This window comes from Eptatretus burgeri, chromosome 15 (assembly GCF_056783735.1).
Source record: "Eptatretus burgeri isolate ZD-2024b chromosome 15, Ebu_testis_v1, whole genome shotgun sequence".
NCBI lineage: Eukaryota > Metazoa > Chordata > Myxini > Myxiniformes > Myxinidae > Eptatretus > Eptatretus burgeri.
Window position 1 is genome coordinate 66100652 of NC_140975.1, and position 20095 is coordinate 66120746.

Below are 20095 nucleotides of genomic sequence, written 5' to 3' on the forward strand. Positions count from 1 at the left end.
AATGCCACTTTGACCAAAAATGGTGAATATGCAGGGGGCATTAACTGAGGTTATGTAACAACTTAGATTATTCTTCTCATAAATTAATAATTATAAGTACATTTTTTATTCAAAAATAAATTCTTGTAATGATAATCCAAACATATGCTTGGGTTTTAATTAAAAATAAACATCATGTGACTACAGTTTTCTACTTGAAGTCATTAGTTATGACATACACCACGAGATGGAGTAATGGTCTGTCACAACACTAGGGGCAGCACAGTCAACCTGTCTGTCTGTTTGTCTGTTTGGTGAACAAAGGAGAGGAGGAAACAAAGGAAATGGATGCAGAAAAACCTGGGCACAGTGGCACAAGTTTGACAAGTAGATGCACTGTTGGAACCAAATTAGACATGGAGTGTCACAAGACCTATTATACAAGGAAGGTTGGGCTAAAACAAGTTGCTGGTTTGGAGAAGAAGTCACAAGAATTGATTTCATGGAGATCAGGAATTACTTAAAAATTTCTCATATTCATTGTCTCTGTATATCTGTAAATAAAAAAGCTGCGACTCAACTAATCAAATTTGTTCTAATTTATAATTTGCAATCACTTACGAAAGTAATCATTAGCATGTATTTATGAAAAAATAACATCCTTATCACTAATGTCTAATAAGAAGCATAATTTAGCCTCATGCACACCCCTGCAAGTTCACCTTGTTTTGTACCAAGTGGGCCAAATTGCCATATTTGGCTTCCTAAAACTAGATTATGTGCTTTCTTGAGACATTCTGATGCCACAATCTGAAATTTTGTATACCAGTTTATAAAATTCTGCAGTAACTCTTTCCTGGATAGTTCCATTTAAGATTTATAAACTTCTGAATATGAAAAAAGTGAATAATTATAAAAAACGTGATGTAAATAAAAATTTATTTTACTATGAAGCCATAGGCGTTAGATAAAATTATTCGGTCAGTAGACACATCTTATATGAGGCAATCTTTAGAAAAAAAAATGAAGATCCTAAACATGGTCAAACCAGGGGACAAAATTAGTCCATTTTAGAGCCCTCGGAGGCAAGGGCTTATGTTAAAACTTTTATAATTCATCACCTAACTGTATTATCCCAGCAAAAATGTATCTATAGATAGATAATGACCCTATAATCACTGTGTTATGACGAAAAAATTCTAAGTTACATATTTTCAGGAGGGCTCCTATCGTTTCACCTTATTTTAGCTCGTTTTGGCCAAAAAGCCATTTTAGCTTCCTATAGAGTGAGAAATATGCATCCCAGAAGCTATCTGATGTCATAATTGAAAAATTTGGATGCCAGTTAGTAAATATTTGCAATATTAGCTTTCTCGAGGAGTCCATTATAAAATTATAAGCCACTGAAGTTGGAAAAAAATGCGTTTTTCACATTTGACATTTTTAGGGCCAAATTTTAAAGGTCTCTCGAGATAGATATTTTTTTTAAACTATGAGGAATTGAAAGCTAATCTTTTGCATGGTGGGTAGAGCCATATAGATCTACATTTCAGAATTTTTCCAGCAAAATCTGAGGAGGTGACCTGGGGACCCTTAAGTGAGTTGGCACGGAATGACCCTCATGAGCTGTGCAGGAGAATGTGTTTGAGAATTGGGGTTCGAATCCGAGAGTCAGAAATTAAGTGTTTGACAATAAGGTTCAAATACGGAGTTGGGAAATGACATTTGAAAGATAATGAACGTTTGAGAATTAGGTTTGAATGATAATGAAGGTTTACAAATGAGGAGGATTACAATGGGGAAGATTCTTCCAACAGTCATTGACCTCATAATGGCGGCCCGTACAGATGCCGCATTGTCTCCTCGAGCCAAACAATGTAACAACTCGATCTTTTTGCCCAACATCATAACCTTTCTCTGCCTTTTGGTACAACTAACTTTGTCCATGGCTTTACATTTGGCCTCATTAAAAACGGTGCGCAAGAAACACCACAAGGCTCGTAATGGAAGGTAATCGTTCAAGCACGGGACGCAACCGATGACTCATCTCAGCTCAAAAACCGTGATTTGTCGAAATAAAATCCCATGATAATGGAAGCGGAACACAATTGGTTGCCCGCGATTGGGAGACACCCACGATAGTGGAACCCGTGATATTGGAGGGTTTCCTGTATTGTGTTCTGATGTGTTCAGTGGTCCAGCTCTTTCACGAGCCTTGACTGTTTACAAAAAACAGCACCACTGGACCTGTATCTTATCTGGGCCCTGGCCTAATGTTGGAACTCAAATTTGGTAGCATTCTGACTGGTGGGTCTGGAGAAGATGATTTTTGAAGGAATTTGAAGCGATTTTTCCCAAACGTTGACTGTCAGCCATTTTGACACACTTCCGGTCATGTGATCCGCATGACTTGTGCAATATCATTAACATCCCCACCCTGGCCTAATGTTGCAACCAAGATTTGATCTCATTCTGACTGGTGCATCCAGAGAAGAACATTTTGGAAGAAATTTGCGCGACCGCCATTTTGACAGACCTCTGGTCACGTGATCGGCATGGCTACACAATTTATCATTACGACCATGTCCTAATGTTGCAATCCAAATTTGGTAGGATTCTGACTGGTGGGTCTGAGGAAGAAGATTTTTGAAGAAATTTACGAAGCCAGCCATTTTGACCTACTTAACATCATGTGACTAGAAAAGGCTTTTCAATTCCAATTTCCAGGAACGAGAGGAACGTTGCTGCCAAATTTCAAGCGGATCGGCCCAACAGTTTGGCAGGAGAAGTCGAAAAAGGAGACGGACAGATGGACGGTGCTGATGACAATACCAACCGCCCAAGCTGCACGGAACATGTGCCGCACAGCGACAACCCCCACCCACTGTTCAAGCGATCAGAGGCATAACCAACCCACCAAATGCTAACAACATACAGTGCACACTCGGCACATTCTTCTTCAATCCACTTGTATCTATGCTCTTCCCTTCAATTCATGGCGCGGATCGGGGTTGGCACCGTGCACCCCACCGCCTCTGATAACCACGAATATGATAGTAGATACGGGCGCAGACTCGTAATAAATGACCACGTGTACAGTGGCGGACCCGCGCACACTGTACGGGGCATGCTCGATGAAGGGCGGACCCACGTGCTGACCATGTGTACAATGGCGGACCCGCGCGCACTGTGCCGGGCATGCTCGATGGCGGGCGGACCCGCACGCTCACCACGTGCACAATAGCGAACCCGCGCGCAGCCTGTGACACTTTATCATCGTACAGAACGGCGCACGGATAACACATCTTTGGACGGGTCTGCGCATGGGGTTACAATAACGTCTTCCCATCTGTTTTTGCTCACCACGACGGCCACAAATGTCTTCCGCGGATGAAGGACATCCTCCCGCACCTCCGCCTCGATGCAGCTGCTACCAGGCAGAGGCATGCTGTGTGGCACGATCGCTCGGGCCACATGGCGCACCACGGAGCAGGCACATTGACCAGCACCAACTGCGGGTCGTCGGGGCATGGCATGGGATTCGGTGCAAGGCGATTCATATCACGGGGTTTGGTGCAAGGCGATTCATATCGTGGGATTCGGAGTGAGACGATTCTGCAGCTCAGCAAGGCGAGCTGGATGTGCAGTGAGGCTGCTTCCGGTCATGGCGGCCGGTACCAATCAGAGCGCCCGATTCGGGTGACGACACCGCTTCTGGGTGACGACCCCACCCTGCATCGCAGGGTCTATAAAGGACGGATCGCGAAGCCGTCTGTCCTCTCTCTCACTCACTGGATCTCCAACTCGCCTTCTCCACCCGCCCTTCTCCGCCCACTCGCCTGCTGACTCTGCCTTTCTTCACCGTCTCATCGCTGACTTCACCCACCCACCTGATCCTGTCTGCCACTCTGCCCACTTGCTTCGGACTCCGCCTTTCTCCAGCCACTCGCTGCTGGCTCCACCCAAGTCCCTCCCTTCATGCCTGATGGTCGCTTCTCATTCTCTGGACCGATGCCAGCTGCACGAAGTGCCATGAAGCAAGAGACGACATGCCAACTGTCAGGGAGGTATTGCCCAGTGGAGCATCCCCCCAAAACGTCCTGATGGCGTGGTCGGGCAATCGTGCAAGGTATTGAGAGACCGTTAGCCTCATCTCCCCTCCTTTTTCTCTTCATTAACTCCTCTTCATCTGTGTGTGTGTGTGTGTGTGTGTGTGTGTGTGTGTGTGTGTGTGTGTGTGTGTGTGTGTGTGTGTGTGTGTGTGTGTGTGTGTGTGTGTGTGTGTGTGTGTGTGTGTGTGTGTGTGTGTGTGTGTGTGTGTGTGTGTTGGCGCCTGTCCTTGTTGAAGTTAAGAGTGCAGAAGAATTACATCGAATAACTCTGCTCTGTGTCTGCTTTCGTAAGTTGCTTGATTATTGTCGCACCTCTCACATATCTTGCTGTCTTCCACACAACAACAAACAATTAACTGTGCCACTTATCTTTCCTCACCTGCCTGTAAATTAATATTTGTTGAAATATTCCCAGCTCGTTTTTGTCTTTTCTTTCATTGATCCAGCATGGTCCTTATCCTAACTGAGCCGGGACTTTACTCCCAACAATCCATTCCTTTTAGCCGGTACGTCCTTGGCAGCGTCGCTCGGCTGCATCTGATTCGGTAGTGTGATCAGTTTCGGACAAGGCGTACCGAAGGCGTGTCCCCCGGTAATTAGGTCATGTGATTAATTAGGTAACCTGGTTTACACGGAGGGACCTTCGGTCACGTGGTTGAGTTATTGGCATTCACGGTCGGTGAGCAACCCAAATTATCCATGTGCGATGGCCTGCAATTCCGGGGAGTCTGGTGGTAGCCCGAGATAGCTTTCCCACCCCCCCACAATAGATATGTGTGTAAGTTACACGTATGTCAGAGAGGGAAGCATGACAGATTGTGCTAAAATATCATTGGAGTTTTGCATTAATTCCTGTTTGTATTTCTATCTTCACAGGCATACATTTTCCATCCCCCCCTCCGCTGCCTTCTTTTGGCTTCTTGGCTTCAACAGGTGAGAATAAAGCACATGATATTCCTCTACCTTTAGTCATGCATTGTTTGATCTCAAGTTTATCTGTAAAAACATTTTAATTTATTAATAATGGTGAGACAGAAATGATGAAAAACAACCCAACAAAATAACCTTTTTAACCAACATGAGGTTGTGTATTTTCTCCCATTTCGTGCATCCACCCATTGTTGGGTAAAAACGAGTAACAAGTGCATGGTGGAATGTCTGGGTCAGGAACCAAAGGGAACTTCTTCGTTTGTATGCAGCACTTGGCTTTGGGTTGCATCATTGACTGAGGGCGCAGCTGTGCCACTGATACAGTGCCCTCTATCGGTTTGGGAAGGAATTTGTAATTTGTTCAGGATGCCGGCGATAGCTCGCCTACTCTTCGCAAAGGACACCGTGAGATATTTCATGTCCACTGTCGAAGACAATTCACTCACATGTTATTTTAACAATTTATTTTTAACAAAGTTGAATCATTATTTACATGGATCCACAGAGAGAGAAAATACACAGCAACGGTGTCAAGATCTCTCGAATTATGTGCCTCAGCTCGGTCACTTATATACACTCCAACAAAATGATGCATTCAGACAATTTGAGCAAAAATGCTTATGGAGGATGAACTTCACAAAATTCAAAGCACAAATATCCTTTTCAAGATTCAAACATGAAATTCAAAGCTGTCCGTGAGTAGATAACGATCACTTCAGCACTTTTCCCAAACCAGTAACAGAAAAGGTTGTGAATAATTTCTGGCTTCATTATTTAAACTGCTCACAATTCTTTAATGTTTTTCTTCACTGAAAGGTCCAAACAGATGTATTAAATAGAAAATCACTTCAACAATTCCCCCTTTTGTCCTGAAAAAGGTACAGGACACAATTCAAAATTGGTCCATCACCTCAATTCCAACTTTATCTTAACTGTGTCCGGAACATGGGTCATCTTCTCGGGCAAATCTTTTTTTTTTATAGTTTGTGAGGTCCCAAGGTAGGTTTTAATAGAACCATGAGGGGTAGCTCCTTTTCCCAATGGTTGAAAACTTAAATCTCCCAGGGTAAGCCTCTTTTCTTGAGTCTCCGTGGTCGGAACTAGTCATCGAGGCAGATCTCATCCCTTTTGAGGTTGACCCTTATTCATGGCATCAGGAAACTATTTCCAATGTTTCAGATTGGTCCTCAACAGATTTCAAGCAATTTTGAATGTCGGATAGATAAACAACATTAGTTTGAACAAGTTTTTATTTTATTTTATGTTTTTTTTTCCAATCAACTTTGAATGCAATTTACATGGGGAATAGAAGCAGAATAAATGCAGATATTCAATTTAAACCTCCAATCACATCAGCTTGGTCACATGTGGTTATCGTCATCGTAAAAATCTTCCATTTCAATTTGGCAAAACCCCTTTATGGTTTCCTCCATTGTCTCCAAGACCATTTCAATTTCTGCACGCTCTTGTAACCACCAACTGGGTCACACCTTTCATCATACATCTTGTTAATAATATTAACAAGCATTTCACTATCACAATAATAGCAATGATTAACATGAATCCAATTAATATATTTTGTAGTATCTTTGTTCCTCATCTACCGATCATTCCTTCAAGTCAAGACCCAAATTCCCATTCTTTATAATAGTCATGGTATTTTGCACCTTTTGTCTTCATTTTGGCAGCTATATTATCAATTTACCCTGAGTTATCACGGATAGATGTGTAACATTCAGACCCAATAACTGCACAAGAAGCCTTTTATCTTTTTTTGTTTCTTCTATTTATTTGATAGTTTCCTCTCCATCAAATTTTAATCTTGAAGTAGCTTCAGTTGTCCATATACCCTTGATCTTTGTCTTTTTACGGCATTTGTTACAGAATATGCAGTCGGGCTTGCTTGAAGGTCTGTTTGGTTCCATCTGCTGAGGATCTCCTTGGGTTACGTGATGAGCATGATGGTTCAGGATTTGATTCAGTAGATTTAGCCAATCTATTTAGGTTTACAGACAATAGTCTCGATGCCTATGATATCCTTGGTAGTCACCCGGCAGGGGCACAGCATCAGCCGCACAGATGTGCTTCCAAAAAATGATAGTTACCTGGCAGCAAAGCTGCCGTAAGCAAGAACAGAACAGAACCTATTTCAATGCAAATTGATGTATATAAAAAAAAATCATTTTGTGTATGAGCTCGGAGGATTTATATACGAGCTAACAGCTTGGTGGATTTTTACCTCCGCCACCGAAGGTGAAGAAGGATACTGTGTATGTTTTCACCACTTTCTGTCTGTTTGTCTGTTTGTTTGTGTACAGGATATCTCAAAAAGTTATTGATGGATCCGGATGAAATTTTGTGGACAGGTTTGGTGTGTGACAAGGACGAACTGATTCGACTTTGGTGAAGATTCCGATCCGGATCCAACAACTAGATTTTTTTAAAAGTGATTCTTCACCAATATGAGATAGGGACAAAAATAATGTATAACAAGATATATCAAAAATTTGTGGACGGATTCGGACGAAACTTGGTGGACAGTTTGGGTGTGTGACTAGGAAGAATTCATTTGATTTTGGTGAGCATCTGGATCCGACGACTAGAATTTTTAAGTGATTCCCCTCCATTGAGAGATTGGGCCAAAAATGTTATATAGCACAATATCTCAAAAAGTTGTGGACCGATTCGGACGATACTTGGTGGACATTTTGGATGTGTTGCAAAGACGAATGGATTCGATTTTGGTGAAGATCCGATTCCGGATTTGGATATGAGAATTATTTAATTTTTAAAGTGATTCTTCACCATTGAGAGATTTGTTGATAAAGATAATTAGGCCAATGATGATGAAGAAAGGTGGAAAACAAAGGTGTAGCCGTTTACTTGCAAATGTACTGCACTTAATTTGGTTTGTAATAAAGTTATTTCATGAGGCTTTGTGTTAAATTCAGCATGCGATTTACGAGAGGGCGGCAATTTGACATCTCTTCCAGAGCGGCATTTTTCTTCGGTTCCTGAGCAGAGAACAGCAGGGCACATTACATCAGTGTTTGTAGGTAAAAATTGACATCGTCTTGCAAAATCATCCCATCTCGTGGATGTTAAAAACCCGTTCCATTATAAACCCCTTCACCCTGATTTATTTCATGGGTCATTCCGTGCCAACTCATCTAAATTTCAAAAACCTCCCCAGGTCACCTCCTCAGATTTTGCTGGAAAAATTCTTAAATGTACATCTATATGGCTCTACCCACCATGCAAAACATTAGCTTTCAATTCCTCATAGTTTAAAAAATATCTATCTCGAGAGACCTTTGAAATTTGGCCCTAAAAATGCCAAGTGTGAAAAACACATTTTTTTCAACTTCAGGGGCTTATAATTTTATAATGGACTCCTCTAGAAAGTTAATATTGCAAATATTTACTAATTGGCATCCAGCTTTTTCAATTATGGCATGAGATAGCCTCTGGGATGCATATTTCTCACTCTATAGGAAGCTAAAAATAGCTTTTGGGCCAAAACGAGCTAAAATAAGGTGAAACTATGGTAGCCCTCCTGAAAATATGGAACAATTTAGAATTTTTTCCTCATAACACAGTGATTATAGGGTCTTTATCTATCTATAGATACATTTTTGTTGGGATAATACAGTTAGGTGATGAATTATAAAAGTTTTACCATAAGCCCTTGCCTCCGAGGGCTCTAAAATGGACCCTATTTTGTCCCCTGGTTTGACCATGTGGCTCGGGGTTTAGGATCTTCATTTTTTTTCTCAAGATTGCCTCATGTGTCTACTGACCGAATAATTTTATCTCACGCCCATGGCTTCATATTAAAATAAATTTTTATTTGCATGCACGTTTTTTATATTTATTCACTTTTTTCATATTCATGAGCTTATAAATCTGAAACTGAACACTCCAGCAAAGTGATACTGCAGATATTTATAAACTGGCATATGAAATTTAAGGACCTGTCATCAGAATGCCTGATAAATGCATATGTTTCTTTCTGTAGGAAGTTGATAATGCCACTTTGACCAAAAATGGTGAATATGCAGGGGGCATTAACTGAGGTTATGTAACAACTTAGATTATTCTTCTCATAAATTAATAATTATAAGTACATTTTTTATTCAAAAATAAATTCTTGTAATGATAATCCAAACATATGCTTGGGTTTTAATTAAAAATAAACATCATGTGACTACAGTTTTCTACTTGAAGTCATTAGTTATGACATACACCACGAGATGGAGTAATGGTCTGTCACAACACTAGGGGCAGCACAGTCAACCTGTCTGTCTGTTTGTCTGTTTGGTGAACAAAGGAGAGGAGGAAACAAAGGAAATGGATGCAGAAAAACCTGGGCACAGTGGCACAAGTTTGACAAGTAGATGCACTGTTGGAACCAAATTAGACATGGAGTGTCACAAGACCTATTATACAAGGAAGGTTGGGCTAAAACAAGTTGCTGGTTTGGAGAAGAAGTCACAAGAATTGATTTCATGGAGATCAGGAATTACTTAAAAATTTCTCATATTCATTGTCTCTGTATATCTGTAAATAAGAAATCTGCGACTCAACTAATCAAATTTGTTCTAATTTATAATTTGCAATCACTTACGAAAGTAATCATTAGCATGTATTTATGAAAAAATAACATCCTTATCACTAATGTCTAATAAGAAGCATAATTTAGCCTCATGCACACCCCTGCAAGTTCACCTTGTTTTGTACCAAGTGGGCCAAATTGCCATATTTGGCTTCCTAAAACTAGATTATGTGCTTTCTTGAGACATTCTGATGCCACAATCTGAAATTTTGTATACCAGTTTATAAAATTCTGCAGTAACTCTTTCCTGGATAGTTCCATTTAAGATTTATAAACTTCTGAATATGAAAAAAGTGAATAATTATAAAAAACGTGATGTAAATAAAAATTTATTTTACTATGAAGCCATAGGCGTTAGATAAAATTATTCGGTCAGTAGACACATCTTATATGAGGCAATCTTTAGAAAAAAAAATGAAGATCCTAAACATGGTCAAACCAGGGGACAAAATTAGTCCATTTTAGAGCCCTCGGAGGCAAGGGCTTATGTTAAAACTTTTATAATTCATCACCTAACTGTATTATCCCAGCAAAAATGTATCTATAGATAGATAATGACCCTATAATCACTGTGTTATGACGAAAAAATTCTAAGTTCCATATTTTCAGGAGGGCTCCTATCGTTTCACCTTATTTTAGCTCGTTTTGGCCAAAAAGCCATTTTAGCTTCCTATAGAGTGAGAAATATGCATCCCAGAAGCTATCTGATGTCATAATTGAAAAATTTGGATGCCAGTTAGTAAATATTTGCAATATTAGCTTTCTCGAGGAGTCCATTATAAAATTATAAGCCACTGAAGTTGGAAAAAAATGCGTTTTTCACATTTGACATTTTTAGGGCCAAATTTTAAAGGTCTCTCGAGATAGATATTTTTTTTAAACTATGAGGAATTGAAAGCTAATCTTTTGCATGGTGGGTAGAGCCATATAGATCTACATTTCAGAATTTTTCCAGCAAAATCTGAGGAGGTGACCTGGGGACCCTTAAGTGAGTTGGCACGGAATGACCCTCATGAGCTGTGCAGGAGAATGTGTTTGAGAATTGGGGTTCGAATCCGAGAGTCAGAAATTAAGTGTTTGACAATAAGGTTCAAATACGGAGTTGGGAAATGACATTTGAAAGATAATGAACGTTTGAGAATTAGGTTTGAATGATAATGAAGGTTTACAAATGAGGAAGATTACAATGGGGAAGATTCTTCCAACAGTCATTGACCTCATAATGGTGGCCCGTACAGATGCCGCATTGTCTCCTCGAGCCAAACAATGTAACAACTCGATCTTTTTGCCCAACATCATAACCTTTCTCTGCCTTTTGGTACAACTAACTTTGTCCATGGCTTTACATTTGGCCTCATTAAAAACGGTGCGCAAGAAACACCACAAGGCTCGTAATGGAAGGTAATCGTTCAAGCACGGGACGCAACCGATGACTCATCTCAGCTCAAAAACCGTGATTTGTCGAAATAAAATCCCATGATAATGGAAGCGGAACACAATTGGTTGCCTGCGATTGGGAGACACCCACGATAGTGGAACCCGTGATATTGGAGGGTTTCCTGTATTGTGTTCTGATGTGTTCAGTGGTCCAGCTCTTTCACGAGCCTTGACTGTTTACAAAAAACAGCACCACTGGACCTGTATCTTATCTGGGCCCTGGCCTAATGTTGGAACTCAAATTTGGTAGCATTCTGACTGGTGGGTCTGGAGAAGATGATTTTTGAAGGAATTTGAAGCGATTTTTCCCAAACGTTGACTGTCAGCCATTTTGACACACTTCCGGTCATGTGATCCGCATGACTTGTGCAATATAATTAACATCCCCACCCTGGCCTAATGTTGCAACCAAGATTTGATCTCATTCTGACTGGTGCATCCAGAGAAGAACATTTTGGAAGAAATTTGCGCGACCGCCATTTTGACAGACCTCTGGTCACGTGATCGGCATGGCTACACAATTTATCATTACGACCATGTCCTAATGTTGCAATCCAAATTTGGTAGGATTCTGACTGGTGGGTCTGAGGAAGAAGATTTTTGAAGAAATTTACGAAGCCAGCCATTTTGACCTACTTAACATCATGTGACCAGAAAAGGCTTTTCAATTCCAATTTCCAGTCACGAGAGGAACGTTGCTGCCAAATTTCAAGCGGATCGGCCCAACAGTTTGGCAGGAGAAGTCGAAAAAGGAGACGGACAGATGGACGGTGCTGATGACAATACCAACCGCCCAAGCTGCACGGAACATGTGCCGCACAGCGACAACCCCCACCCACTGTTCAAGGGATCAGAGGCATAACCAACCCACCAAATGCTAACAACATACAGTGCACACTCGGCACATTCTTCTTCAATCCACTTGTATCTATGCTCTTCCCTTCAATTCATGGCGCGGATCGGGGTTGGCACCGTGCACCCCACCGCCTCTGATAACCACGAATATGATAGTAGATACGGGCGCAGACTCGTAATAAATGACCACGTGTACAGTGGCGGACCCGCGCACACTGTACGGGGCATGCTCGATGAAGGGCGGACCCACGTGCTGACCATGTGTACAATGGCGCACCCGCGCGCACTGTGCCGGGCATGCTCGATGGCGGGCGGACCCGCACGCTCACCACGTGCACAATAGCGAACCCGCGCGCAGCCTGTGACACTTTATCATCGTACAGAACGGCGCACGAATAACACATCTTTGGACGGGTCTGCGCATGGGGTTACAATAACGTCTTCCCATCTGTTTTTGCTCACCACGACGGCCACAAATGTCTTCCGCGGACGAAGGACATCCTCCCGCACCTCCGCCTCGATGCAGCTGCTACCAGGCAGAGGCATGCTGTGTGGCACGATCGCTCGGGCCACATGGCGCACCACGGAGCAGGCACATTGACCAGCACCAACTGCGGGTCGTCGGGGCATGGCATGGGATTCGGTGCAAGGCGATTCATATCACGGGGTTTGGTGCAAGGCGATTCATATCGTGGGATTCGGAGTGAGACGATTCTGCAGCTCAGCAAGGCTAGCTGGATGTGCAGTGAGGCTGCTTCCGGTCATGGCGGCCGGTACCAATCAGAGCGCCCGATTCGGGTGACGACACCGCTTCTGGGTGACGACCCCACCCTGCATCGCAGGGTCTATAAAGGACGGATCGCGAAGCCGTCTGTCCTCTCTCTCACTCACTGGATCTCCAACTCGCCTTCTCCACCCGCCCTTCTCCGCCCACTCGCCTGCTGACTCTGCCTTTCTTCACCGTCTCATCGCTGACTTCACCCACCCAGCTGATCCTGTCTGCCACTCTGCCCACTTGCTTCGGACTCCGCCTTTCTCCAGCCACTCGCTGCTGGCTCCACCCAAGTCCCTCCCTTCATGCCTGATGGTCGCTTCTCATTCTCTGGACCGATGCCAGCTGCACGAAGTGCCATGAAGCAAGAGACGACATGCCAACTATCAGGGAGGTATTGCCCAGTGGAGCATCCCCCCAAAACGTCCTGATGGCGTGGTCGGGCAATCGTGCAAGGTATTGAGAGACCGTTAGCCTCATCTCCCCTCCTTTTTCTCTTCATTAACTCCTCTTCATCTGTGTGTGTGTGTGTGTGTGTGTGTGTGTGTGTGTGTGTGTGTGTGTGTGTGTGTGTGTGTGTGTGTGTGTGTGTGTGTGTGTGTGTGTGTGTGTGTGTTCGCGCCTGTCCTTGTTGAAGTTAAGAGTGCAGAAGAATTACATCGAATAACTCTGCTCTGTGTCTGCTTTCGTAAGTTGCTTGATTATTGTCGCACCTCTCACATATCTTGCTGTCTTCCACACAACAACAAACAATTAACTGTGCCACTTATCTTTCCTCACCTGCCTGTAAATTAATATTTGTTGAAATATTCCCAGCTCGTTTTTGTCTTTTCTTTCATTGATCCAGCATGGTCCTTATCCTAACTGAGCCGGGACTTTACTCCCAACAATCCATTCCTTTTAGCCGGTACGTCCTTGGCAGCGTCGCTCGGCTGCATCTGATTCGGTAGTGTGATCAGTTTCGGACAAGGCGTACCGAAGGCGTGTCCCCCGGTAATTAGGTCATGTGATTAATTAGGTAACCTGGTTTACACGGAGGACCTTCGGTCACGTGGTTGAGTTATTGGCATTCACGGTCGGTGAGCAACCCAAATTATCCATGTGCGATGGCCTGCAATTCCGGGGAGTCTGGTGGTAGCCCGAGATAGCTTTCCCACCCCCCCCACAATAGATATGTGTGTAAGTTACACGTATGTCAGAGAGGGAAGCATGACAGATTGTGCTAAAATATCATTAGAGTTTTGCATTAATTCCTGTTTGTATTTCTATCTTCACAGGCATACATTTTCCAACCCCCCCTCCGCTGCCTTCTTCTGGCTTCTTGGCTTCAACAGGTGAGAATATAGCACATGATATTCCTCTACCTTTAGTCATGCATTGTTTGATCTCAAGTTTATCTGTAAAAACATTTTAATTTATTAATAATGGTGAGACAGAAATGATGAAAAACAACCCAACAAAATAACCTTTTTAACCAACATGAGGTTGTGTATTTTCTCCCATTTCGTGCATCCATCCGTTGTTGGTTAAAAACGAGTAACAAGTGCATGGTGGAATGTCTGGGTCAGGAACCAAAGGGAACTTCTTCGTTTGTATGCAGCACTTGGCTTTGGGTTGCATCATTGACTGAGGGCGCAGCGGTGCCACTGATACAGTGCCCTCTATCGGTTTGGGAAGGAATTTGTAATTTGTTCAGGATGCCGGCGATAGCTCGCCTACTCTTCGCAAAGGACACCGTGAGATATTTCATGTCCACTGTCGAAGACAATTCACTCACATGTTATTTTAACAATTTATTTTTAACAAAGTTGAATCATTATTTACATGGATCCACAGAGAGAGAAAATACACAGCAACGGTGTCAAGATCTCTCGAATTATGTGCCTCAGCTCGGTCACTTATATACACTCCAACAAAATGATGCATTCAGACAATTTGAGCAAAAATGCTTATGGAGGATGAACTTCACAAAATTCAAAGCACAAATGTCCTTTTCAAGATTCAAACATGAAATTCAAAGCTGTCCGTGAGTAGATAACGATCACTTCAGCACTTTTCCCAAACCAGTAACAGAAAAGGTTGTGAATAATTTCTGGCTTAATTATTTAAACTGCTCACAATTCTTTAATGTTTTTCTTCACTGAAAGGTCCAAACAGATGTATTAAATAGAAAATCACTTCAACAATTCCCCCTTTTGTCCTGAAAAAGGACAGGACACAATTCAAAATTGGTCCATCACCTCAATTCCAACTTTATCTTAACTGTGTCCGGAACATGGGTCATCTTCTCGGGCAAATCTTTTTTTTTATAGTTTGTGAGGTCCCAAGGTAGGTTTTAATAGAACCATGAGGGGTACCTCCTTTTCCCAATGGTTGAAAACTTAAATCTCCCAGGGTAAGCCTCTTTTCTTGAGTCTCCGTGGTCGGAACTAGTCATCGAGGCAGATCTCATCCCTTTTGAGGTTGACCCTTATTCATGGCATCAGGAAACTATTTCCAATGTTTCAGATTGGTCCTCAACAGATTTCAAGCAATTTTGAATGTCGGATAGATAAACAACATTAGTTTGAACAAGTTTTTATTTTATTTTATGTTTTTTTTTCCAATCAACTTTGAATGCAATTTACATGGGGAATAGAAGCAGAATAAATGCAGATATTCAATTTAAACCTCCAATCACATCAGCTTGGTCACATGTGGTTATCGTCATCGTACAAATCTTCCATTTCAATTTGGCAAAACCCCTTTATGGTTTCCTCCATTGTCTCCAAGACCATTTCAATTTCTGCACGCTCTTGTAACCACCAACTGGGTCACACCTTTCATCATACATCTTGTTAATAATATTAACAAGCATTTCACTATCACAATAATAGCAACGATTAACATGAATCCAATGAATATATTTTGTAGTATCTTTGTTCCTCATCTACCGATCATTCCTTCAAGTCAAGACCCAAATTCCCATTCTTTATAATAGTCATGGTATTTTGCACCTTTTGTCTTCATTTTGGCAACTATATTATCAATTTACCCTGAGTTATCACGGATAGATGTGTAACATTCAGACCCAATAACTGCACAAGAAGCCTTTTATCTTTTTTTGTTTCTTCTATTTATTTGATAGTTTCCTCTCCATCAAATTTTAATCTTGAAGTAGCTTCAGTTGTCCATATACCCTTGATCTTTGTCTTTTTACGGCATTTGTTACAGAATATGCAGTCGGGCTTGCTTGAAGGTCTGTTTGGTTCCATCTGCTGAGGATCTCCTTGGGTTACGTGATGAGCATGATGGTTCAGGATTTGATTCAGTAGATTTAGCCAATCTATTTAGGTTTACTGACAATAGTCTCGATGCCTATGATATCCTTGGTAGTCACCCGGCAGGGGCACAGCATCAGCCGCACAGCTGTGCTTCCAAAAAATGATAGTTACCTGGCAGCAAAGCTGCCGTAAGCAAGAACAGAACAGAACCCATTTCAATGCAAATTGATGTATAAAAAAAATCATTTTGTGTATGAGCTCGGAGGATTTATATACGAGCTAACAGCTTGGTGGATTTTTACCTCCGCCACCGAAGGTGAAGAAGGATACTGTGTATGTTTTCACCACTTTCTGTCTGTTTGTCTGTTTGTTTGTGTACAGGATATCTCAAAAAGTTATTGATGGATCCGGATGAAATTTTGTGGACAGGTTTGGTGTGTGACAAGGACGAACTGATTCGACTTTGGTGAAGATTCCGATCCGGATCCAACAACTAGATTTTTTTTAAAGTGATTCTTCACCAATATGAGATAGGGACAAAAATAATGTATAACAAGATATATCAAAAATTTGTGGACGGATTCGGACGAAACTTGGTGGACAGTTTGGGTGTGTGACTAGGAAGAATTGATTTGATTTTGGTGAGCATCTGGATCCGACGACTAGAATTTTTAAGTGATTCCCCACCATTGAGAGATTGGGCCAAAAATGTTATATAGCACGATATCTCAAAAAGTTGTGGACCGATTCGGACGATACTTGGTGGACATTTTGGATGTGTTACAAAGACGAATGGATTCGATTTTGGTGGAGATCCGATTCCGGATTTGGATACGAGAATTATTTAATTTTTAAAGTGATTCTTCACCATTGAGAGATTTGTTGATAAAGATAATTAGGCCAATGATGATGAAGAAAGGTGGAAAACAAAGGTGTAGCCGTTTACTTGCAAATGTACTGTACTTAATTTGGTTTGTAATAAAGTTATTTCATGAGGCTTTGTGTTAAATTCAGCATGCGATTTACGAGAGGGCGGCAATTTGACATCTCTTCCAGAGCGGCATTTTTCTTCGGTTCCTGAGCAGAGAACAGCAGGGCACATTACATCAGTGTTTGTAGGTAAAAATTGACATCGTCTTGCAAAATCATCCCATCTCGTGGATGTTAAAAACCCGTTCCATTATAAACCCCTTCACCCTGATTTATTTCATGGGTCATTCCGTGCCAACTCATCTAAATTTCAAAAACCTCCCCAGGTCACCTCCTCAGATTTTGCTGGAAAAATTCTTAAATGTAGATCTATATGGCTCTACCCACCATGCAAAACATTAGCTTTCAATTCCTCATAGTTTAAAAAATATCTATCTCGAGAGACCTTTGAAATTTGGCCCTAAAAATGCCAAATGTGAAAAACGCATTTTTTTCAACTTCAGGGGCTTATAATTTTATAATGGACTCCTCTAGAAAGTTAATATTGCAAATATTTACTAATTGGCATCCAGCTTTTTCAATTATGGCATCAGATAGCCTCTGGGATGCATATTTCTCACTCTATAGGAAGCTAAAAATAGCTTTTGGGCCAAAACGAGCTAAAATAAGGTGAAACTATGGTAGCCCTCCTGAAAATATGGAACAATTTAGAATTTTTTCCTCATAACACAGTGATTATAGGGTCATTATCTATCTATAGATACATTTTTGTTGGGATAATACAGTTAGGTGATGAATTATAAAAGTTTTACCATAAGCCCTTGCCTCCGAGGGCTCTAAAATGGACCCTATTTTGTCCCCTGGTTTGACCATGTGGCTCGGGGTTTAGGATCTTCATTTTTTTCTTTCAAGATTGCCTCATGTGTCTACTGACCGAATAATTTTATCTCACGCCCATGGCTTCATATTAAAATAAATTTTTATTTGCATGCACGTTTTTTATATTTATTCACTTTTTTCATATTCATGAGCTTATAAATCTGAACTGAACACTCCAGCAAAGTGATACTGCAGATATTTATAAACTGGCATATGAAATTTAAGGACCTGTCATCAGAATGCCTGATAAATGCATATGTTTCTTTCTGTAGGAAGTTGATAATGCCACTTTGACCAAAAATGGTGAATATGCAGGGGGCATTAACTGAGGTTATGTAACAACTTAGATTATTCTTCTCATAAATTAATAATTATAAGTACATTTTTTATTCAAAAATAAATTCTTGTAATGATAATCCAAACATATGCTTGGGTTTTAATTAAAAATAAACATCATGTGACTACAGTTTTCTACTTGAAGTCATTAGTTATGACATACACCACGAGATGGAGTAATGGTCTGTCACAACACTAGGGGCAGCACAGTCAACCTGTCTGTCTGTTTGTCTGTTTGGTGAACAAAGGAGAGGAGGAAACAAAGGAAATGGATGCAGAAAAACCTGGGCACAGTGGCACAAGTTTGACAAGTAGATGCACTGTTGGAACCAAATTAGACATGGAGTGTCACAAGACCTATTATACAAGGAAGGTTGGGCTAAAACAAGTTGCTGGTTTGGAGAAGAAGTCACAAGAATTGATTTCATGGAGATCAGGAATTACTTAAAAATTTCTCATATTCATTGTCTCTGTATATCTGTAAATAAAAAAGCTGCGACTCAACTAATCAAATTTGTTCTAATTTATAATTTGCAATCACTTACGAAAGTAATCATTAGCATGTATTTATGAAAAAATAACATCCTTATCACTAATGTCTAATAAGAAGCATAATTTAGCCTCATGCACACCCCTGCAAGTTCACCTTGTTTTGTACCAAGTGGGCCAAATTGCCATATTTGGCTTCCTAAAACTAGATTATGTGCTTTCTTGAGACATTCTGATGCCACAATCTGAAATTTTGTATACCAGTTTATAAAATTCTGCAGTAACTCTTTCCTGGATAGTTCCATTTAAGATTTATAAACTTCTGAATATGAAAAAAGTGAATAATTATAAAAAACGTGATGTAAATAAAAATTTATTTTACTATGAAGCCATAGGCGTTAGATAAAATTATTCGGTCAGTAGACACATCTTATATGAGGCAATCTTTAGAAAAAATGAAGATCCTAAACATGGTCAAACCAGGGGACAAAATTAGTCCATTTTAGAGCCCTCGGAGGCAAGGGCTTATGTTAAAACTTTTATAATTCATCACCTAACTGTATTATCCCAGCAAAAATGTATCTATAGATAGATAATGACCCTATAATCACTGTGTTATGACGAAAAAATTCTAAGTTCCATATTTTCAGGAGGGCTCCTATCGTTTCACCTTATTTTAGCTCGTTTTGGCCAAAAAGCCATTTTAGCTTCCTATAGAGTGAGAAATATGCATCCCAGAAGCTATCTGATGTCATAATTGAAAAATTTGGATGCCAGTTAGTAAATATTTGCAATATTAGCTTTCTCGAGGAGTCCATTATAAAATTATAAGCCACTGAAGTTGGAAAAAATGCGTTTTTCACATTTGACATTTTTAGGGCCAAATTTTAAAGGTCTCTCGAGATAGATATTTTTTTTAAACTATGAGGAATTGAAAGCTAATCTTTTGCATGGTGGGTAGAGCCATATAGATCTACATTTCAGAATTTTTCCAGCAAAATCTGAGGAGGTGACCTGGGGACCCTTAAGTGAGTTGGCACGGAATGACCCTCATGAGCTGTGCAGGAGAATGTGTTTGAGAATTGGGGTTCGAATCCGAGAGTCAGAAATTAAGTGTTTGACAATAAGGTTCAAATACGGAGTTGGGAAATGACATTTGAAAGATAATGAACGTTTGAGAATTAGGTTTGAATGATAATGAAGGTTTACAAATGAGGAGGATTACAATGGGGAAGATTCTTCCAACAGTCATTGACCTCATAATGGCGGCCCGTACAGATGCCGCATTGTCTCCTCGAGCCAAACAATGTAACAACTCGATCTTTTTGCCCAACATCATAACCTTTCTCTGCCTTTTGGTACAACTAACTTTGTCCATGGCTTTACATTTGGCCTCATTAAAAACGGTGCGCAAGAAACACCACAAGGCTCGTAATGGAAGGTAATCGTTCAAGCACGGGACGCAACCGATGACTCATCTCAGCTCAAAAACCGTGAT

The 20095-nt window shown here is 41.0% G+C and overlaps 1 protein-coding gene across 3 annotated transcripts in view; it reads left to right on the forward strand.

Annotated features, from left to right (window-relative positions):
• Positions 1–20095, forward strand: part of LOC147012375 (von Willebrand factor A domain-containing protein 5A-like) — a 162992-nt gene that overhangs the window by 99215 nt on the left and 43682 nt on the right. For all 3 annotated transcript variants that reach the window (XM_085856469.1, XM_085856470.1, XM_085856467.1), the window contains one exon: positions 4968–5024. In XM_085856469.1, the coding sequence (XP_085712595.1) occupies positions 4968–5024 (57 nt within the window). The remainder of the gene's footprint in view (positions 1–4967; positions 5025–20095) is intronic.